This window comes from Astatotilapia calliptera, chromosome 13 (assembly GCF_964374335.1).
Source record: "Astatotilapia calliptera chromosome 13, fAstCal68.1, whole genome shotgun sequence".
NCBI lineage: Eukaryota > Metazoa > Chordata > Actinopteri > Cichliformes > Cichlidae > Astatotilapia > Astatotilapia calliptera.
In genome coordinates, this window is record NC_137434.1 from 14,870,362 (window position 1) to 14,892,905 (window position 22,544).

The 22,544-nt window shown below is 39.7% G+C and overlaps 3 protein-coding genes across 4 annotated transcripts; 1 reads left to right on the forward strand and 2 right to left on the reverse strand.

Moving 5' to 3' along the window:
• Window positions 1-426: 426 nt before the first annotated feature.
• Window positions 427-8,925, reverse strand: adam8a (ADAM metallopeptidase domain 8a). Its single transcript, XM_026189122.2, has 25 exons — window positions 8,478-8,925; window positions 8,196-8,314; window positions 8,021-8,094; window positions 7,845-7,923; window positions 7,093-7,169; window positions 6,540-6,768; window positions 5,751-5,828; window positions 5,561-5,629; window positions 5,000-5,169; window positions 4,831-4,912; window positions 4,605-4,747; window positions 4,326-4,503; window positions 4,141-4,230; window positions 3,792-3,987; window positions 3,614-3,695; window positions 3,345-3,525; window positions 3,175-3,261; window positions 3,005-3,089; window positions 2,558-2,669; window positions 2,246-2,444; window positions 1,997-2,044; window positions 1,863-1,919; window positions 1,700-1,750; window positions 1,524-1,604; window positions 427-1,271 (listed from the first exon to the last, which is right to left on the reverse strand). The coding sequence occupies exons 1-25, from the start codon at window positions 8,521-8,523 to the stop codon at window positions 1,227-1,229; spliced, it is 2,658 nt and encodes an 885-aa protein (XP_026044907.2). The 5' UTR covers window positions 8,524-8,925; the 3' UTR covers window positions 427-1,226.
• A 6,356-nt stretch (window positions 8,926-15,281) lies between these two features.
• On the forward strand, window positions 15,282-18,404 carry znf511 (zinc finger protein 511). Of its 2 annotated transcripts, none has more exons than XM_026189180.2 (6): window positions 15,282-15,607; window positions 15,696-15,769; window positions 17,041-17,242; window positions 17,337-17,461; window positions 17,774-18,007; window positions 18,205-18,404. In XM_026189180.2, the coding sequence occupies exons 1-6, from the start codon at window positions 15,461-15,463 to the stop codon at window positions 18,275-18,277; spliced, it is 855 nt and encodes a 284-aa protein (XP_026044965.2). In that variant the 5' UTR covers window positions 15,282-15,460; the 3' UTR covers window positions 18,278-18,404. The 2 variants fall into 2 exon arrangements, with proteins under 2 accessions (XP_026044965.2, XP_026044966.2); XM_026189181.2 differs by having other exon boundaries at window positions 15,293-15,607; window positions 17,777-18,007.
• Window positions 18,405-18,707: 303 nt separating this feature from the next.
• Window positions 18,708-21,272, reverse strand: msx3 (muscle segment homeobox 3). The gene is made up of 2 exons (XM_026189184.2): window positions 20,741-21,272; window positions 18,708-20,362 (listed from the first exon to the last, which is right to left on the reverse strand). Exons 1-2 carry the CDS (start codon window positions 21,099-21,101, stop codon window positions 19,956-19,958), a joined length of 768 nt encoding a protein of 255 aa, XP_026044969.1. The 5' UTR covers window positions 21,102-21,272; the 3' UTR covers window positions 18,708-19,955.
• Window positions 21,273-22,544: the final 1,272 nt, after the last annotated feature.

Genomic DNA, 22,544 nt, shown 5'->3' on the forward strand with positions numbered 1-22,544 from the left:
GAGTGCATTCACCCTTTTCATGTATCAAATTTGACTTTTTTCATTTTTTTTTTTTTAAATCTCCCTGATAGGTTTGTTTAGGCTTTTAGCTGAAGGCAATCAATGTCTCTTTAGACTCTGAAAATGGGGAACTGTATAAAAATTACTATAACTGAAAGAGTTAATGCAATGGTTTCTTAAAAATCCCTTTGAATTAAAGCTGAAAGTCTGGACTCCATTCACATGTTGAATCAGGTTTTGCAGGGAAAAACTACAAAATCAATCTTTTTTTCCCCCCAACCAGTTATAGATCTAATTGAGTTTTGTTCTGACATTACGCTGCTGATAGGACAGAGCAAAAAAATCAACAGAGAGTCACAGATGTTAATATGAATATCTTCTGGATCATCTGGATATAAAGACAGAGAAAGTGACAGAAACACTGAGTGTGATGGATCACGTTTATTGCAAGCCAATAAATTAGAACATTCAGAACTGAAAGATTTAAAGACAAATCGAGGGTGAATCCTCATCATTGGTATTATGAGTGAAAGGACTTTGTGATCTTGTCTGCTGCATAGAATAATCAATATCCTTTGACATCTATCAGGTCAGCACGCAAAATAAAACAGATATATGTACTGGTTCAATTGCACAGTCAAGCATAGACAGGTCAGTACAAAGAGTTTTAAAAAAATGACAAGAAAAGACCTTCTTCAATTAAAAAAATCTACCTGTAAAGTGCTCATGCCACATTTTAAAATCCCTTAACAACCATATTTCAGAGAAATGCAGTACCAAAAAAAATGTGAGGGAAAAGGGAAAAGGAACAGTTACAGCATTGATAGTGCAGTTACCTTATAAAATCTTCACATATCCCAGGATTTAGGCAAAAAACAAACAAACCCAAAAACCAAATGTTTCCCTTTAAAAAGACTCAAATAAACTAAACAATCGTCATGGCAGCAGTGCCATTTGTCATTCATAAAGCACAGAATATGAGTCTGCTGATCATTACTTCAGGTTTTCATTAACATACTGAAGGTGTACATAAGCAGTGGTAATCCTCAAGGAGACCACAAAAGCTGTGTTGCTTAACAATGCCGATTCTTCAGCGGATCCTGTTTCTACTTTAAAACAGAAGAGCGTCTCCAGACAGGATCTTCTTGGTCCTTCTAGGTGAGACAAAAACAATGTCCCCTGTCAGAGGATTTCAGTGTTTACACCTCGATGAATTAGTCCCACTGTCATCTGGGCCTGCTGGGAGGCATCAGGGCAGCCCTCCCGCCGAGCTAGGGGAGCAGATAAATAGTATTAGCACACATACTTGGGATGAGACATTTTTATTCTCCAAACTTGGTCTTGGTGTGTTTATTTCCCCATGTTAGTGCCTCACCAACTCACTGGTGGTCAGGAGAAGTTTATATGCTTACTGATTCACTGACTGCTTGTTCATTACACTGCTATGCTAGGACAGAGCCAAAAACCACAGACATCTTCATAAACGTGATAGCCTCTGAGAATGTCTGAGTCTGAATACATACCAGCTGAGTGTGAGGCAATGAAGACAGGACTGCGGAGGGCTTTGGCTTCGCTGGAGGCATTGGGGCCTTTGGTTTCATGATCTGAGAGACAAAACAGTTCATGTTTTAAAGAAGCAGCAAACGCAAGCACTGTTAAATGTGTATACGCAAATAATGAGTTCAGTTTGAATGTTTACCGGCTTTGTTGTGAGTGGTGGCAGAGGTCTCGATGGAGGCAGTGGCTTACTCTGAAAAAAAGAGAAAAAAAAGTATATATATAAGACCAGAATAATGATACTAAAATAAAATTTTTTAAAAATAATTACTGCCCCAAAAGACAATGAAGACATGCAGTTTTACCTCAGTAAAGATTGGCTTTCTTGAAACAGCTGGAGCCTGCGTGAATGGCTTTATAGCCTAAATAAAAACATTTATTTACTAGTTGAAACATATAAATAACATTTAAATGAAGCTGGAACCGGAGGTCAGATTACCTGCTGAAACACAGATGGCTGGGGTACGGCTGCTGCTTTCTTGGGCGGCTGTAAAGGGAGAAAATAGAAATGAGTACAGTCTAAAATTTTATTTTTTAAGCCTTATTCCTCACTGGTTTTTGACAGTTTGACTAAAATACAAGTCTGTTTATGATTTGAATTTGGTCCAATAACACAGGCCAAAATCTACTGCCACAGCACATTACGGCACTCTGGTGGCAAATCTGCTACATCACAGAAGGTGCTCACCTCTGGAGCTGCTCGGCTGGGCTTTAGTGCTCCAGTCTGTGATCTGGTAGGAGCAGAGAAGAGCGGTTTACATGCTTGAGTGGCCGACGACTCCAAAAATTTAGGCTGGCTGATTTGTGCTGATCCAAGAGGAGGCCTGCGTCGTTCGCTGCTCGACCGAAACAACGGGTTGAACTGTCCCGCGGAAGATGGGAGGTATCTGCAAGGAAATATGCACAATTGCTTAAAAGAAACTCTGACAAGCTTATAAAGTTTTATTTACTTATTGTGGTGATCCAAAAGCTAAAAGAGAGGAGGAGCTCCTTTCTGTACCTCTTCGCAGGCTGTCTCTTTCTGACGTACCACATCAAACTCCCGATAACCACGAGCAAAAGAAGAAGTAAGCCAGCCACCACTGACACTATGAACTTAACCAGGCCTGACTCTGTACACACACACAATAACACAACAGATTAGGCCAATGAGATTTTTTTTGCCCAAGGATGAGCAAATAACAACATACGTCACCCCCCTCAGGAAGCAAACTCCTCTGTAACATAATTAGGGCGTATGTACACACTAATAAGGAAATGCCACTGCATCAGTGTCTGCTTGTATTCATCAGAACAGAGCACGATTGTTTTAAGGCCCATGAGAAATTCAATCCAAGTATTGCAGCTCAGTGGAAAACAGAGCATATGGGTCATGTGTAAATCATGGTTATTAAAAGGGCAGGGAGAAGCGGGCTATCAGTGGGTGTATGTCAGGATAGTAGAGTACCTTGAGGCAGCTCGGACTGCTGCACATCACAGAAAGGTGGAGCCCAGCCAGGATCGCAGTGACACTTGCTCTCATGATTGCAGACCTGTAAGAGATCCCACTCATAGTACGCATGTTGTGCTGCCATAAATCCACAGTGCTTTAGAGTACCGAGGATCTAAAGTTCTCACCCCACGGTTGTTGCATTTGGCAGAGCAGTCATTTCTTCCATACATTTTTATGTTTTTTATGTCTTGACACTGTTGATTGTAGCATACCTAAAGGACACACAAAGACTTTGCAGGAATCTGTAGCGCATGGATGTTTTCTTCATTTTAGCTACAAAGAGCAGCTTTCTCACCATGTTTTTGCCGCACTTAGTGCCAGTAGGTACCATGTCCAAATCTTCGGGGTAGTTATCTTCAGGGTTCATAGTTGCCACATTGCACATGTCTCCGTTTCCTACTTTGTAAAGGGACTTCCTGGATGTCACAGGGAACTCCCATCCGCCGGAACAAAAAAGTTGACCACAGGACTGATCTCTGTAACCGAAAACCACAAGGGATGGTTTCAAGAACAAACAGTACCTGGCAGTGAATATGTGCAATTGTAGAGCTTTGGATTGCATACCGGCCTGGGCATCTCTGGTTAAAGTGTGTCTTTCTGCAGTTTCCATGCAGATAGAAACAAGCGTCTGAAGCGACTTCAGCATCTGAAAACAATCACAGCAAAAAATACAGCTTGATGAGTCTTGATTATTAAGAATAAAGCACATCTGAAGCAAACTGTGATTCACTAGTTTCTTAACCTGGTCCCCAAAGCCTCTTGCAGTGATCCCGGCGTGAAGGACACTGTCCATTGTAGCAGTACCCTGTTCCATGGTTACACAGCAGGCCATTCTGGGTGTAGGCGTCAGTCGGACAGACAGCAGAGAAGCCGGTGCAATATTCTGCCAGGTCGCAGTCTCCTGCTTTCGGTCGGCAGACGCTGCCTGTCGGTTTCAGCTACGGAGTGGAGAGGAACACAGATGGTGATGTACCGACTACTAAAATACACGCACTCACACATAACCAGCCAGACGGCACAGTCAGACTGTGTCTTGTTATATAGTAACATAATTAGTATCAGTGTGACTTCACACAGTGAGTAGTACTTACTTGGCAGTTGTGGCAGCACTCTCCCTCTCCACACTGGGCTCCTGCATTCAGTTTGCAGGTGGTGGCATTGCAGCAGGGATTCTTGCATTCCTGGCAGGCATACAGAGGCATGCACATCTCAGTCATCATTGTGTGTTTCAGTAATGGGAGTTTGGCTATACAAAACGAACGTGATATGCACAAACCTCCACCGTGCCGCAGTCGCACTCCTCTCCAGGCTCTAAGAAGGCATTTCCACACATGGGGCCCCCATAAACTCGATCGGTGGAAGGAGTATTGAGCAGACATGCCGGGTTGATCTCCTCCAAGAACTTGCTGAGCTGCTGCCGACTGCAGCTGCTGAACAGCTCCGGATACTTTAAGCTAGAGGAGGTGGACGATAATAAGACCATATCAGATGTTTTTCCTTCGAAGGTCTGCACATAGGAGGGTGTTCATTTGCACAGGTGCAAAGCTGAGCTTACCCAACGCTCTCTGACATGATGCAGCCTTTTTTTGACACAGAAGTGCCACAGACACAGTCTTCAGTGTCGTGGGACAAGCCTAGGTTGTGACCCATCTCATGCGCAATGGTGGAAGCCACTCCAATTGCATTAGTGTTATGGTCCTGTGCGACATTTAATTCACAAACATTTAATTTCCACATCTTTCCACTTTTAATTAAAGAAATCCACATTGAAACATGACTACCTCATTGACAGCTCCAGAGTTAGAGGTGCACATAGCATTGGTGTTTGCTAAGCCTACAGTGGAGCCATCAAAATCCACAGCTCTGAAAGGTGATGAGGCAAAATGTTTACAAATTATCTTATCATTTTTTAGATAGGTTTAGTAAGCAGTAGAAAGACGAACATCTTACGTTATGAACTGCGCATTGTCATGTTTGGTCCTCGGCAGAAGGTGCTGCTGACGCCACTCAAGGAAACGACGGAGGGTGACCTCAGGGTCAGTGCTGACATGTATTTGATCTCTGTATGACCAGATATCCAGGCCGACGAGCATCACACGAACGCCCACAGGGCGATAGAGCTGAAACAGAGCAGCGCGGTGAGCGAAATCAGTTAAAATCAGCATTTGCAAAACCACAAAATGCTTCAAGCAGCAGATTTTATAAATGTGCAACAGGAAACTAATGTTGGGTCTAGTGCTGCAAGATGATGCATACACATTGGGAGTATGCAAAGAGAATTGTGGGATATGTGTGAAAATTTTCAGTTAAGGTGTGAAGATTCACAGTTAAAGTTAGATTTTTCACAGTGAGAAAAAAAAAAAACCTTCTCCTTCCTTTTACTGGTCAGATTCCAGTCAGTAAAGAACAAAGTATCAGGACACATTTCTTGCGTGAAATCCAAAGCGAAAGTAAAGCTTGAAGACATGTGGGACACGAAAACACAGAAACAGTGCCGAGACACAAACGTACTTTGTCCACGTGGTTTGCTATTTCAAGCGCTCTGGCCTCTATTGTCTTCTTACTGCCAAACTTCTTATACTGAAAGAAACCATTATTTCACTTAGTATCACATTTAACAACATGCCATGAACAAAAGAAGATCTTACACCTCAAAAATTGTCTTACTCGTGACTAGGCAAAAGAAAAAGTGAGCTCAAACCTCTCTATGGTCAACCACAACAACCAGCTCCACCGTCCTGGGTCTCTTCGTTCGCTCTGCTTTCTGAGCTCTGCTTTTCTGAGAAACACAAAAGACACATGATATTAACAATGTTGAGCATTTGTGTATGTGTACCTGTTTGGTTAGGATTATGCGGTTAAAGGGTGGTTAATGAAAAATAAAAAGTTTCAGTGTTTGGGGTGACTGTGGTTCAGGTGGTAGAGTAGGTTGTCTACCAATCAGAAGCTCCTCCAGTCTGTGTGTCACAGTGTCCTTGGGAGAAACACTGAACCCTGAGTTACCCCAGATGTGAGTGTGAATAAAGTGTGTGTGATTGGGTGAATAGGAATCCTAGTATAAAGCGCTTTGAGTTTTTAAAGTTGAATAGAAAGGCACTATGTAAGTCCATTTGATCGTTTAAATGCTTTTAGAGCAGTGTAACAGTGACTTTGTGCTAAATATTCACACACTCAGTCACAGGTAATGACCCAAACATATTAAAAGCGATCTATAACTTCTCTCTGTGGTGTTTCCCTTTTTTCTTAGATCCTTTCATTGACTAAATGTATTGTCACTTGTGGGAAATGTGGTTATTTCACTGTAACTTCACTTCTAATTGTCGACCTAAAGAAATCTATTTTCATACATCTTCATAAATGTCATGACGATAGAGAATTACTTATATTTTTGTATCACAATGCAAAGTCCTGTTTTTTTGTTTTTTGCATAAATCTATGAAATGTGAGACAGCACCATAAATCTGGATGTGTTCATCTTGTGTGTCTTTACCAGACTGGCGAGCCGGAACAGTCCAGACGGACGAGCTACATGATCATAGAAAGTGGTCGTGTTTCCATGGGAACAGAGGCTCCTCTTCTTCCTCAGGTGTTTGTAGTTGTAAACAGCATGAAGACCCTCATCGCTGTGAGTGTCGGCACTCTGGCCGTCATCCTGCTGTCCTGCCTTGGTACCGAGAGGCTCAATGAGGTACGTCTGGTCCCGGAGGCGCACAAACCCCCTACAGAGGGGACAAAGGCAAACTTTTCAGCATGTCTGGTTCTCAAACGTCAACTTTCCCCTTTCATGACAGCAACAGAAGGGTTAACGAGAGAAGTCTGCATCCAAGGAGCACGAGTTACTGTGCATGCAGTCTTGATGATCTTTAGGAGGGATGCTGATCTTCCCTTTAGTTTGGGCGTGCTGGCCATGAGTCACAGACGAAGTCTTACCGTAACATAGCATCATGGTTTTTATGAAATTTGGGCACCCCTTCAGGGAAAGAAACCTTTTTGTAATTAGAGGTAAAAGATGAAAGAAAAAAATTATAGCCTGCATTACTCACTTTATTCCTGAGCAGAGTCCAATGCTGGCAGAGGAGTCCTCCACTCCCACGATGTGTCCGTGGTAGTAGCAGTGAACCTGAACAGACAGCCATGATTTGTACCAGAATTAATAATGACATTTGGGATTTTTTAATCTCCCAGATATCTCAGTGTGGTCTGGATGCTAATCTTAACCTTATATGTCATTCCCACTTCCTCCTGTTTCTTCCTGCTGCGTGTGTGTCTGTGGTCATAATCGGGAACCTGAGAAACTTTTTTTTTATGCAATTTGATATTTTGAAACGTGCAAGAAATAATTACACATACTGCACAAAATGCCCCTGATCTGATATTTGTAGCAGATAATTACAATTTACTGCAAAGTGTTTACTTTAGAAATACGTTAACAGTAAGCGTGGATACAAATAAGTGAGCACAAAAGACCTGTTGTCTTTCTTCAGGTCAGAGCTATGATTTTAATATAGTCAAAAGATTTATATTGGCATTTCGCAAAAGGAAAAAAAAAAAATCCAGTAATGAATGATAAATGTACAAACACCTCTGAAAGCAGTTGGTGGCACAGGATATCCTGCTTTCATATGATTCAAGCCTGTGCAGTCAAATACTTATATGGTAATCTATACCAGTAAAAAGGATCTGAGAGAGAATGACTATGGAGTATCGTGCTAAGCATCTTGTGCACTTTCACAAAAACAAAATAGACACATTTTCCCGATGGTGTAGACAAATAAAATAATGTAAAGATACATACACTTAGATCTGGAGTGGTTGAGATTTGGTCTCCCTGATCAGAGTAATGTGTCACAGAGAAGGTTTTACCCACTAGATTCCTGAAAAAAGAAAGTGCACAAATTGAGGAACCTCTAAGGTTTAAAAAAGCCTTAGAAAGTAGCTCAAAATCAAACAAGTCATTTAAAGTTTTCTCACTTGTTCTTTTCCAAATGCAGAGTGTGGTTTTGCCCTGCGATCCATATAGAGTACTGCAGTGCATCAGGGTATTTCTGTTCACACACACACAAGAAGCAGAAGGGATTTAAATTCATTCTTCAGATCACTTTTTTCTTAATGAACTGCTTCAACAGCACAGTAGAGTGAGTGTTACCTTGTGTGTAGCAGCAGCATCATCATCATTAAAAACAGATGAGTCCTTCAGCCTCAGAGGTATCACTGTTTGGTACTTTATGACATGAGGTAGAGTCTCTACACTGGCTGTAATTATCCCTGCAAGTGTTAAATGATTTATTAGATAAATCGAAAGAAAGAAAGAAAGAAAGAAAGAAAGAAAGAAAGAAAGAAAGAAAGAAAGAAAGAAAGAAAGAAAGAAAGAAAGAAAGAAAGAAAGAAAGAAAGAAAGAAAGAAAGAAAGAAAGAACTCTTTACATACCCCATGAGGAGAAGAAAATCCATATAAAACATCCAGAACTTGACATGTTGCTCTATCAGACACACTCTGTCATTGTGTGGTTGGCTCTCTGAGGGAAATACAGAGGATCCTCAGCTCTCCGCCTCTCTCTCTCTCTTTCTCTCTCTCTCTTCCTCTCTGCCTCGTAATATCCTGTAGCATCTAAATCAGAGTAACCACGAGTCACCACAAGAGATTGTCAAAAAAGAAAAAAAGAAATTGTTAAAAAAAATTGTCTCCAAATATGTTTTTGAACTCTGTAGTCTGTGATTTACATGAGGGGCTGAACGAGCAGAGTGAAGAAACAGACACGAATAACAGAAGCACTTTAAAAAACCACGCCTGGAAAGTCTGTGAAAGTTATTTCTGCAGTTAACTGAAAAATAAAACGCTTTGCCACCAAAGTTTCACCCATCCTAACCACTCTCACAAACTGTTGAGTATCAAAGCTTACTGCTACAGAACGGTAAGAGTTATCTGTCTTTAGCCATCAGGGCACGTTGTTGTATTTGCAGCCATCTAGTGGTAATGTGCTTGAAGCATAGGCTTGAAGTTTAGGGATGTTGATTGGTGACCTGTGTTTTAATGTTTTTAGGTCACAAAAAAAACACATTTAGGGAGCAATTTTCAAGAACAATGAGCTTGCAACTGACTGGATGCCTTGTGAAGGAAAACTATGTAGGTCCCACTACTGAAGAGAGACTGCCCTACAATCCAGTGCCCACTGGTATCAGACCAGGGCCCGCACTGTATGCAGTTCTCTGCATTAGCAGCCTGAGACCTGCCTTTGACTTTTTTATAAGAAAGAAGCTCTTTTAGCTGCTGTGCACCTATAAAAATCTGCATGGGAGGAGAATTGGAGAGATATACATGAAGTGTAGATGAGAGCCTACCCCAGAATAAAGCTACATGTGGCATGTGGGATGACAAGACTCCAAGTTCCAAGGAGTTAAAAAGAAAAAGGGGTTCACACTCCAACCAACAGAGGCGCTCCAAGGACACGCTGACAACATCTTTACTTCGTTCACCTGTAACATGGTGGACTAATGTTGCTTGTATTAATTCATCTCCTTGTTTGTTGTGGGAAGTTGTGGTTTTGCGTGCCACATTTACTGTGAGCCAATGGCTGTGATGGGGTTGGATTAATTGAAGGCGGGTGTATTTGATTGCACTGATATGCTAGTCTACTTATAGCCCACACTACAAACACCGCTATGATGTTTTGTCTCTCTGTGCAGGTATGTCATATGATCAGATCTAAGATGACTTGATTCAAATATGTTTAGGATGGATAGTTTGCTGCTCTGTGAATTGTATATTGAAGATGTAGTTATATTGTGTCTCTCTGTGCAGACCAGGGCCTACTATATGCCGCAGCCTAAAGGCAGAATTGGGTTGGTGAGGCTGGAGTGATTACTGGCCATCTACTTTCAGGGTGGTGGGTCTTGGGGGACAGCTGCTGGTTGATATCTGAAGTGCAACTGAACTGAGGCATCGCTGGCTCTGGCCTTGGACTGTGGGTTTTATCCCCTTTTCAAGTGGGACACTGGACTGTTTTATCCCTTCATTTTTTGATCATTGTACTAATAAATTCTTTTTGAATTTTATTGGTTGTTGTCTTTTGCCCATGGCTGAGACAGCTGGTCAGACCTAGAATCTGTTTGTGTGTGTGTTACACACCTTGGCAAAGAAACTCCTCAGATGAAATCTGGCTCTGGTTGGCACATTTAGGGGAAACAACCCAGACCTACCTCACCCAGCTCCTCCAGTTGCAACAGAGGAAGATTTTGTTGTCTGTCTTTGCCATGGTAGTTTTGGTGAAGGCAGTATCCTACATGCCCAAGTGAGGCTAAAATGTGCACAACACACAGGTAACCAACAGGCAGTAATGGGGAGAAGAGGAAGCCTGGACTACAAGAAGCACAAATACGGTGTGGATAACCTAGACAGGATGTTGGCACCTCGAGTTGTTGAAGGAAAACTAGCAGATGGCTGTTGTGTCTTTTCTACGATCTCCTGGATGTTGTGGAATACAATGCCTTTGTTCGGTGGAAACCACTTCACAGGAGTGGGAGTCCTCTAACACCTACAAATGAAGAGTGATCCTGGAAGAGCTGGGGCACATGCTGGTGACCTCAACAATTGCAAGACAGCCTTGTCCCCAGTACTCGATAGCTGCCATTCATCCCAAGATACAGTAGTCTGAACCAGAGTGTGACCCATACCCCACCAACAAAATGAGAAGACTGAGCAAGAAGTGCACCTGCAGGATTAGATGTTGGATTAGAACATCCACTTGCTCCACCTATGGAAAGTGTGCCTACAAAGACCACTCCCTCGTGGTTAGCACATCCTAATGAGGATGCACACAAACTCAAATACAAATTTTTGTCATCTTAGTGGTCATTTGGTCATTAAATGGCCATTTCTGGCCAATAAGACGCCAGGTGGTTGTTTATTTTTGGTCATTCATCACAAGAACTGATCATGCAAAATTAAATAAATCATTGTTACTGTTACTTTTACTGACCTGTAATGATTGAAAAAATATTAGGTTTCATGCATTATATGGTTAAAAAATTCAGAACTTTATTTCCTTTTTCTCTGAAAAGTTACTGGGAAAATATAACCAAACTAGGCTTTAAAGGGTAAAAAAATAAATAAATCTGAATTTGAATAAAATGTTGGTTTTCGTGACAAGGACTGATACCAGTTTGAAAAATCAAGTGGAAATTGTTTTAATATATTCATTTATGGCATTTTGTGAAGGTAAACAGAAGGTGGCCACTTTTGTCCACGAATATGCTGCTGGGGGTTTTCTGTCACTGCACAAAAAAGTTATGACGCATGTATAATCATTGATACTGTTAATTATTGAAATACATTTAACTGCAATCATAGTTAGAAAATGCTTTTATGCTTTTCTCTTTGTAAATAATTCGAATTAGCTGATCTAAATGGTATTAAAAAGGGTTAAAATTCAGAATTTGAGTGAAATTTGGGGTTTTATAATTAGGGCTGATGCTAATTTAAACTCAAATACAATTATTTCTGTTTTCTGATATTTCTTGAACTACACCAAAAACTTAATGTTCTATAAGATGAGAGCGGTAGGGCTTGAAATAACCTTCCTTTGGAATAAAGCATTGATATTTATTATTATTATTATTATTCATTTATTTTTTTTAACTATTAAGTTTGAGGGAAGACAGTGTTTCCCACAGCTGTATTAGGTCAAAGCAGGGCGACTAGTGTTCAGTGATGACTATCAGGTGACGTCATAACCCCGCGCCAAAATACAACCGAAAAAGTCAAGAGCATCTGGCTGTCACTATAGGTCTTGTCTTATTGGAAGATGGTGTTTGCCCATAACTTTTCACCACATTGCTCCACCTTGTGGAATAACAGAACAATTACAATTAATAAGAAGTCATTGTTTATTAAAGAGTGGTTTGAAAAAAACATAATCTTTATAACAGACTTACTTGATGAAAGGGGTCAGTTTCTCTCAGTTTCTCTTAGATTAAAATAAATCTAACTTCTCTATCTAATTCTTCTGTTGTTAAATTTACATACTGGAAACTCAACAGCTCATTATTACAAAAAGACGATGTGAAAAAGGAGCTTAAAGAACTGATCTCAAACTTTTGGTCTATAGCTCAAAAAGATTTAAAGTATGGAAATAACTGGGAATTATTAAAATTTGAAATTGGCAAATATTTAAGGAAGGTTGGTAGTCTTAATGCAAAGTCCAAAAGATTAGAGGAAGAAAATATAATCTCTCAAATCACACAGTTATCTAATAAACAAATTGACACTTTAACTGAAGAGGATAAAATGAACCTTGCTAAATTACAAGATAAATTAGATCGTTTATACACAGACAAAGCAAAAGGAGCTTTTATCAGATCAAGATCTAAATGGCTTGAAGAAGGTGAGCGTAATTCCCATTATTTCTTCAGTTTAGAAAAGAAACACTCAAGTATAAATAATATTAGCAAATAAATGATAAATGGGGTTATAACAGAGGATTACAGATTAATCTCTAAATATTGTAGTCATTTCTATAAGGAACTTTATAGCTCTACATTTTCTCAGGAAGCTACAAATCATCTCTTAGAATCGCTGAATGTTAAATCTATCAGCCAAGAAGATTCTATATTATGTGATCAACCCATCTCATTAGAAGAAGTCAAAGATGCAATTGGGCTATTGAAAAATAATAAATCTCCAGGTACGGATGGTCTTACTGCTGAATTGTATAAAGCTTTTTCTGAAGAGTTGTCTCCCTTTCTTCTTGAGGTATTTGCAGAAAGCATAGGAAACCAACAGCTTCCCACTACGATGAATCAAGGTTTGACAACGTTGATTCCGAAGCCTAATAAGGACCTATTAATGATTGATAATTGGAGACCAATTAGCTTGCTAAATAATGATTATAAGGTATTTGCTCTAATTATAGCTAACAGACTTAAAATGATTCTTGACTCTGTTATTGATGAAACACAATCTGGCTTTATGCCCAAAAGACACATAACTAACAATATCAGATTGGTTTTAGATGTTCTGGATTATTCTGACCTCATAGATTGCAATGGTTTTATATTATTTTTAGACTTCTACAAGGCCTTGGATACAGTGGACCATGAATTTATATTTCAAGCTCTGGATAAGTATGGTTTTGGCTCTTACTTCTCTACAGCGATTAAAACATTATACCATAACAGTAACAGCAGTATTAAATTAACAAACGGTACTTCACCCAGATTTAACATACAAAGAGGGATAAGACAAGGCTGTCCCATTTCTCCATACCTGTTTTTGTTAATTGCCCAACTATTGTCTAACCATATGAAATCAAGCAATGTAAAAGGTATATCACTAATTGGCAAAGATGTACTCATAACACAGTTAGCGGATGACACTACATTATTCCTAAAAGATGAAAATCAAATCTCTATTGCTATTGAAACTATCTCCATATTTTCCAAAGCTTCTGGATTGTACTTGAATATTCCTAAATGTGAACTTATGGCGATAAAAGAATGTTCGAAAACAGCTTTGTGTAACATTCCAATAAAACAAGAAGTTCGTTATTTAGGTATCATAATAACCAAAAATCAGGAAAGTAGAATCACTCAAAATTTTTATCCTATTCTAGAGAAACTCAAACGCAGATTTAATCAGTGGCTCTTAAGAGATTTGTCGTTAAAAGGCAGGGTATTAATAACTAAAGCAGAAGGCATCTCTCGCTGCATTGGCATTGCACCTTGATAAAAAACTTATAAAAGAGGTTGATAAGTTACTTTTCAACTTTATCTGGAAAAATAGGACACACTACATTAAAAAAACAGTTCTTATGAACTCCTATGTCAATGGAGGACTTAATGTGTTGGATTTTAACACTTTAAATAACACATTCAAAATAAATTGGTTGAAGAATCTAATTACTAATCCTACTTCCATTTGGAATACTATACCTGTGTTCATGTTTTCTAAGTTAGGTGGCACTGAATTTTTCCTTACTTGTAATTTTGATATTGATAAAATCCCTTTAAAAATCTCTGCTTTTCATCGTCAAGCTTTTTTAGCATGGACTCTTATTTACAAGCATAACTTTAGTCCACACAGTTATTATATCTGGAATAATAAGGATGTTTTATTTAAAAGAAAATCTCTCTTCTTAGATAGTTGGTTTAGGAATGACATTGTTTTAGTCAACCAATTATTTGATTCAAATGGTATTCTTTTCTCCTATGAAGAATTTTGTTTACATTTCAATTTAGCTATAACTCGTCATGATTATACCAAAGTATTTGGCTCAATACCATCAGGGGTTTGTATGCTGTTTAAGAATCAACCTAATATCACTTCATTCCACAGGCCGTTGGCATCTCCCATACAAACTTTTGTTGGCAAAATTTGCTTTTCTAAGCAATCTAAAAACAACAATAAATCGATTAGAGCTTTATTTCAGAGTACCATAACCACGCTACCATATGTCATTTTTTTCTGGAACCGGCTGTCAGATGGTATTATGTGGAACGAAGTTTGGAAACTCCCTAATCAGTTTTTAATTACCAACAAAATTAAAGATATTTCTTATAAATTAATACACAGAATTTATCCTTCTAAAGATTATCTTCAAAGCAAATTCAAATTAGACATTGATACAAGCTGTAGCTTTTGTAAAACTTCCAAGGAATCTACTATACATCTTTTTTGGTTTTGTAACCTTGTACAAGATTTTTGGCAGAGTTTATGTGTTTTTATTTCAGAAAATATATTAAAGGATTTTTATTGTTTTGGAAATATGTTTTGTTTGGTCTGCACAAAAACCAAAACCAATTCAACTTTGATAACAGATATATGGTTAACTTGTTACTTTTAATGGCTAAATTTCATATTCACAAGTCCAAATGTTTAGGAAGACATCCCTCTTTTTATGTATTCTCCTTTGAACTTGTACAGTATCTTAACTCAATTAAGAACTCCACTAACCCAAAAACTATAAAAACTATTGGTGTTTGTGAAAAAATCAAGATCTTTCAATCACTTTATTCTTTGGCTTGATCAGTTACTTTCCCCCTAGCATATTTATATTGTTGTTTCTGAATACTGTTCTTGTATTTGTTTATCTATGCATACAATTCTTTTGTAAGTACAACACCATTATTGTAGTACTTTTTAATTCCATTTTGTATTGTACTGATGTTTAAATAAAGGTTTATAAAACAAAAAACAAAAAAACCTTCCACGGTATCCATGCGTGTTTACGGCTACTGTGGAGGTCACGTGCTTCCGGTTAGTGTGGAGGTCGCGTGTATCCGGTTACTGTGGAGCTCCGCAGTGGCTGCAGCCAGACCCTTCTCCCAGAGGTAACATCGTAGCGACCATTGGACTTGATAACGTTATAATAGTGAACGAGTGTTTCTGTGCCCGGCCAATGAAAACGTGTAGAAGCGATGCTGCAGCCAGAAGCACTCCAGCTTCGGACGGAGGGACGCGATGAACAGCAGGAGCGGAGACTCAGTGAGTCCGAGGAGGGAAACAACCCGTTCAGCTTCACGCCGCAGATCATCCGCCTGCACAAGGACCACGAGCTGTTTGAGGTAACCAAGCACCAAGAAACCGAGCAGAAAAGCAGGCAGCTGCTCGTTCTGCTAACGGCTGTAACGTGCAGATGAATGCTGTTTGCAGGACGGGGACATTCACAGACACATGTACCTGCAGGACCTGTACATCTCGGAGGCAGAAGACAAGCCAGCACTCAGGTGAGGGAGGCAGGAGATATAAGTGCTTGCTATCTATCTATCTATCTATCTAGCTAGCTAGCTAGCTATGAGCATGGGTCACCTTTAAACAGCACATAATTTACATTTGCCAATGCATAGGTTAACACACTCATCCTTTAAAATGTCTCCTGAAACTTTCAAATTACATTTTCATGTTGTTGTTAGGGTGAGCAGGTGTCACTCTTTATGTGTGACTGCACAGACTTTGACACCTGCCCCCCCCCCCATGGTTGTGAAGAAATCAGTAAAAGCTTTCATCATGGCTCTCCTGCAGGTGAACATGCTAGGATCTCATCCTGGATCTCTCTCTCATCCCCTAAGCTTGCACCACAAAGTCAGATTTGTAATGGGATATGATGAGAAGTACAAGTAAAAACAAATGCAACTACAATCAAGACTAGGAAGGTTTTTGTCCGTTATTTGCGAGTCTCTGTAAAAATCTGTTGCTCAGAGAGAAATCTGCCATAGATTGACGAAACACTAAGTGAGATAAAGGTTAATGAAACAAAAAGGAAAATACAGGAGCCAGAAGACTTGCATAACTGACTTTCAACATCCTTTTACATATTTATTTCATCCTAAATTCCTGTGAGCATGACTCATCTATGGAAAGTCCTTTCTAGTGCTGAAAAAAAAAAAACCTACCTGTAAATAAAGATTTGGGGTTATTATCTCACAATTTTGAGTCACCAACTCAAAAGTCTGAGAAAAGAATTCAAAATTTGACTTCATAATTTGAAATTTTGAGACAATAACCTGAAAATTTTGACTTATGGATCACCAAAAATGTTTGGTTTTTTCAGTGGCAGAAACAGGCTTCCATATTAACCTGCCCCACATACTATTTGTCCTTTGGTGTCTTAATGTCCATCCAGGTAAGGAAATCCCATGAAGTTGATTCCGTTCATGTGGATGTTATAATCACTATATTTGCACAATGACAAAAAAAAATAACACATTAATCCCACATTTCATTTTTGGGATTTTGGGAAGCTGATTACTTGTAAATAAAATAAGCGATCATATTTAGAAATAAAACGAGTCAAATAAGATGATTGCAACAGTAGTAGATTATGCACTTGGACATATTTAATTGAGAAATGCTAAAAATATTCAGTAAAATGACAAATTTGCCCCAGAAGGGATCATTATTTAGCAACCGTGTTGGATTTTCTACTTGACTGATGACTTGTAATCTCAGTGTTGGTCAGACTGTTGATAACCTTCCTCCTCCTCTTGTCTTGTGTCAGCGTGTCTGAGTTTGCCTGTCACATCTCAGGCTGCAGTGGGGTCTTCAGTGCTCTGGAGGAGTACGAGCACCACTACAACGCCCTGCACAGGCACGTGTGCTGCTCATGCCGCCGCTCCCTGCCGAGCGCCCGGCTCTTGGACATTCACATTCAGGAGTGGCATGACTCTCTCTTTACTATCCTTGCCCAGAAACAGGACATGGTAAGTCGGTGTCAAATAGAGCTCTGCTGTTAGGAGATATTTTTATTTTTTTTATTTTTTTGAAGAACAATGACATTTTCTTCACATTTTTCAGTACCAGTGTTTGGTGGAAGGCTGTGGACAGACGTTCAGGACTAATAAACACAGGAAGGACCATTTAATAAGAATTCACAAGTATCCTCCAGACTTCAGATTCGATAAAACCAAAAAGGAACGAGGGTAAGGCTGTGTTTTGTCCACTAGATGGTAGCAAAATGTCAAATTATGACTTTTAGTCAATCTCCTTATTGCCTTATCTACTCTTTATATTCTTACATTACACTCTACATGTCTCTTTTATTATTTATTTAGTGACATGATAAGATCAGACACATTATAGCATAAGATTTTTTTGCTTCTTTATTGATGCTGATGTGTAAAATTTGTATTTTTGTATTATTTTTCTAACTCTGTGAAAGGCGCAGTTTAAAATAGCATCACTTTAATATGTTTGCCTTATGCGTATTTTAAATATTGTATCTTTGTTAATAGAAGACGAGAGACAAAAAGAAAGGAGCAGAAAGACGCAGCCATGGAGGTGGTGGATGATGTGTGTGAGTCTGAGGGTGTCTGTGAGGTTATGTGTAACTCTCCGTCCGACGAACCCGAGGGAGGGGAATCCATGGAGACACACGAGTGTGAGGAAAAAGCCACTACCGAGGACGTTCTTGCTGCAGCCCAGGACACTGAGAGCACAGCGCCACGAAAGCCTGAGTATTCCTACAGGTTAGCCTTCAAATCTGTATGTGTTAAAACTAAATCAGCCATTTTTAAGAAATTTGCAATTAAAAAAAATCCAGAATATTATATAAGTTAAATATGTGTAAAGTACTGATTACAGCACATGTGTACTACAGTTTTTTAGCATTTAAAACTAAGCAATCTGAGGCCCAGAATTGAGCAGCTGTGCTCTTTTCTCTCAGGATCCCCAACACTGTGTGTTTTGGTCACGGTTCGGTCCGAGGCTTTAGAGGACGACGAGGAAGGAGGAAGTGAAGCATCAAAGTCAAGGCTGCTATTTTCTGGCCTTTCAGATTTACAGCGTTATAACCTTTGTACAGAATACCTTCACAGTCATAGATGTTTTTAACCTGAAATAAAAAACAGTTTTATTTTGCAAAAATTGCAAGTTTCCTTTTTTTTTTTAATTGTTGTTTTTTTTTGTTTGTGGTAAATGAACTGCATTCATGTGGTGCTGTTCTGGTGTTGCTGATCCCTCAGAGCAGTGCTGCATTTACACAACAACCAACACTTACCCATTCACAATTTGACTGGAAAAACTGAAAAGGCATTTATTAGAGTTTTATATATATATATATAAAAGGATGCAGTAATACTTAACTGCTGTGTTTTCAATATAAAAAAGCAGGTTTTTGGAGCCCACTTTAAATTTTTTGTTAGGAGAAACAAAAGAGAATGTCAGGGATTTCCATAATAAACTTTAATACTTGTACAAAACATCTTCCACTCTTGAAATATAAAATACACTGTACCTTAATAGCTCATGTAAGTTGGTCTGCCACGTTCAACACTTGGAGTGTTTGCAAAACTACACGAGGAGTTATCTACATTTAGTAATGAAGCTGATCTCGAGAGCTCTTCTGACACCTGTGCAAAAACATTCTCCTTTTGAGGTAAGGGCTCGAGTAAAGCAGGTTTATTGTATTTATGAAATGAGCACAGTTGTCAACGAGCTGGAAACTTAAATCTTATTGTTACAGTAAATTAACCTTTAAAGATCTTCTGGTTCTCACCCCAGTTAATGTAAAGCACTGAAGAACTAAGGCACAAAAGATGCAACGTGTAGAAACGACATTCTTTAAATATGTATGTTTTTGTTTTGTTGAAGAGGAAAGGCCTTTAAAGTCTTTTTAGAGTTTTACAGCATCAGGGCTCACCTCAGGAAGTGATTAAAGGATAACTTTAATTTTCTATATTTCCATTTTAAGTTCAGAGACCCTATTAAAACACCAAATCCACAGATTCTCAACCATCACTTTCGCATCTTTGCAACATTAAAGTGTCAAAGTGATTCCCGTTATTTGTGAAGCTGTTTCTAAATGAGCGGTTATGCCCATTAAAAACCCCCCGAATTAATCTACCATACGTTTCTTTTTGGATAACATTCGAGCTCTGTGGCATACATGAATAAGATAAATCAGAAATGACTATCAGAAAAATATAGAAAGTCAGCAAAACTGTCATTTAAATATTTTTTCTATAAATTAAAACTCTCCTTGAAGAGGCGGGACATTTCAAAGCATTTAAAATAGAAATAATGAACAAGCCGTTGTCTTTCAGTGCGTCATTACAAGTTTTTGCTTTCAGCTCAAAGCAACAGGCTCTGAAAAAAATCGTCTTCTGTGGTCTTCTCTTACTACAGTAAAATTACTGGAACTGAAGCATACCTGAGCTGGGGCAGCTGAAAATAAAAAAGGCAATCAACTGTTTTGTTTTTGTTCCTGGAAATAATGAACAGCTTTAAAATGAAGCGAGACTGTTATGTTAACATATCCCTGCTGTGGGTTATTATATTATTCTTTCCCCATTAGCGCTTTAACGAAAAACATTTCATTCAATGTGAGATTTCAGACAGATTATTTCATAAGAATATTTTTTGCTGGATAAAGCTAAGGCAGTTTCCCCAACGAAGCAGCTTAAAAGTTAGTATGAGTTAGGACAAGTAGTACATCCCATATGGTCCACTGAATAGTCCTGGTACGGGTAAGGCAGGCCGAGGTCCGTTCAGGGCCCCGTATAGCGCCGGGGCGCCTATTGGTGCGCTCAAGGGGAAAGGAAAGGCGAAGGCCGGGAGCAACGGCTTCGTGGCCAGCTTTAGTTTCTCCAGCTCGGCCTCCTGCAGTCTCTTGGCCTTGGCCCTGCGGTTCTGAAACCAGATCTTGACCTGGGTCTCTGTGAGGCCGAGGGAGCTGGAGAATTCCGCTCTCTCCGCGATGGAGAGGTACTGTTTCTGTCGGAACTTCCTCTCCAGAGAAAGAAGCTGAGAGGTTGTAAAGGGAGTTCTGGGTTTCCTGTTGTTCTTGTGTTTCCGTAGGTTGCACGGGCTGGGGCTGGGAAGTCCTGGAAATACAATTAAGAAGTTATGTACACTGCTAGAACTTCGGCGATCGATTTAATAGCATAACTAGTGATTGTTTGAAGTTTAATTTTTGATTGCGCATAGACTATAATCTGAAAGATCGGGGAAATATCAAAGCTTTTTAATATCCTAACTATTCTACAGTCAGTGCACCTTTGCCGTTATTTACTCTTTGGAGGAAAGTTCAAGCTCCCTCTCACTGTTGGCTCTTAATAGTTTTATTACAGACAATTATAATATTTTATACAATCGTTTAGCAGTCATTTTGTTTATGCTTCTTTGAATATGTCTATACAAGTTGTTGACGTTTTTGTTTTAAATATCGCACAAAATGTCGCAATAGCGCATTCTACACTCACTTGGAGGGGATGCGCAAGGCGCCTGCAACCAGGAGCTCGTCTCCTTGTCGCTGAGGTCCACCGCCTCCGCTTTAGACCGATAAAATCCTCTCTGTGACGCACAATCTGCGTCCTCTATCCGGACGCAACCCGAGCCAGGCTCTGAGTCTTGGAGGCTTCTGCACGGCGTCCTGTCTGATATGAGTGATTCCACACTGAAAGGCAGATCTGAACTTTTGGTTTTACACCTTCTAACAGGTGACAGGTCCAGCTCATCAGTTCCAATTCCATCAGCGGCTCTATCCTCCGGCGAAGTCTCCCCGGGAGCAGCCACGGGCGGTGATCCTTGCGCAGGATTCATTACGCACGACTGCGGTGCCATACAACTAATTTTCCTGCCGCTCTCTCCGACACTGTTTATGTTTTCGTGGCTTCTCTTGAGGAGATAAGTGCTAGTGCAGATGTTCCTCCGATGACGCTACAGCTGTGTGTTTTTCAGGCTTTTACGCACAGACTTGTCTCTCCGTTAGCGCAGTGCCACAAGTTCCCCTTCCATCTTGCCGCCTGCCTATCAGTCTTTAGATGTTTCCACGTGACCGGGCTAAAGCGGTTTCTGATAGGCCGAATTTGTAAAGACAGTGTTGCGGTCCATTTTATATGCTGTGGTTTCTGACAGATATAAACCTCTCGTCAGTGGCACAGCTCGAGTTATTCTATGTAAGGTAGGACAGATGTGCAGTTCCTACCTTTTAAACACTCTTTGCTGGAATCCAAATCTAAATCTGCACTGGTTAATATTTTTATTTAGAGTTTATCAATTCGCCCATGCTTGTCCCCTTCAGTTCTTACAGAGCATTTTTGTGTTTTTAATTTTCTGCTTTACAATCCCAACTTTGCCTAAATAGTCAAATATTCCCTTTCTGAACTGGTAGACAACAAAACAGAACCAGAAAATGGGTTGCGCATACAAAGACATCAGGTGGACACAAACGGACTCTAAATGAGTGCTAAGATTTGGTGCGTGCCTTCTGGGTGTGTATATAGTGTAATTATTTGTTTTTAAAAATATTTACCATGTGGTGCTGTGATTGTGTCATAAATCCATTCACAGTTTAATAGATGTAAACCTCACCAGATATATGTCACACAAATTCTTCTCTTTGGGCCCCTTCTGGGAAGTTGTACCGGAGAATGTGTTGACAGTAGTTTTTCACCAGGTTTCATTAAAGCAGTAAGGCAATCCAGGCAGCGATTTACAGCACTCTTTATATTCCAAAGAGTTATTATCACTGTAAATTTCTATCTTGTGGCCTGTAATCAAATTGTCCATGGCCATATTTCAGCCTATTGTGTTCATTGTCTGTAATCCCTTTGAGAGACAGTAAAGGGCCCATTCAAGCAGCCCATCCAAATTGGCCTTGTTCTGCAGCTCTTCAAATCAAGTCAAATCATTTTCAGTGAAACTCTATATGTGAGCGTTCTTCTCTCTTATGGGAACTGCTGCTGGGCCTGCAGCGGCAGCGCACTGACTGAATGACTGTCTGTAGGACAATTGGTTAAATGGAGTTAACTGTTTCTCTCCCTGAGGTATGTCCCTGCTTTGATCCTGCTGCGCCTGGCGCCTGTCTGCTCTCCCGCCCCCTCTCCCCCTCTGTGTGACAGTGATAGATCGCTGGGTAACCATACAAGCTTTCAATGACTGTAATTTAGTGCGACATTACATTCTCCTCTAGTAACTGTGAATATTACCACTCTCACTCTCCGCCTGTTTGAAAGGAGACGCTGGGCTGTCTGTAGTGTTGTTGTTTCTCCTCTATTGTTTTGT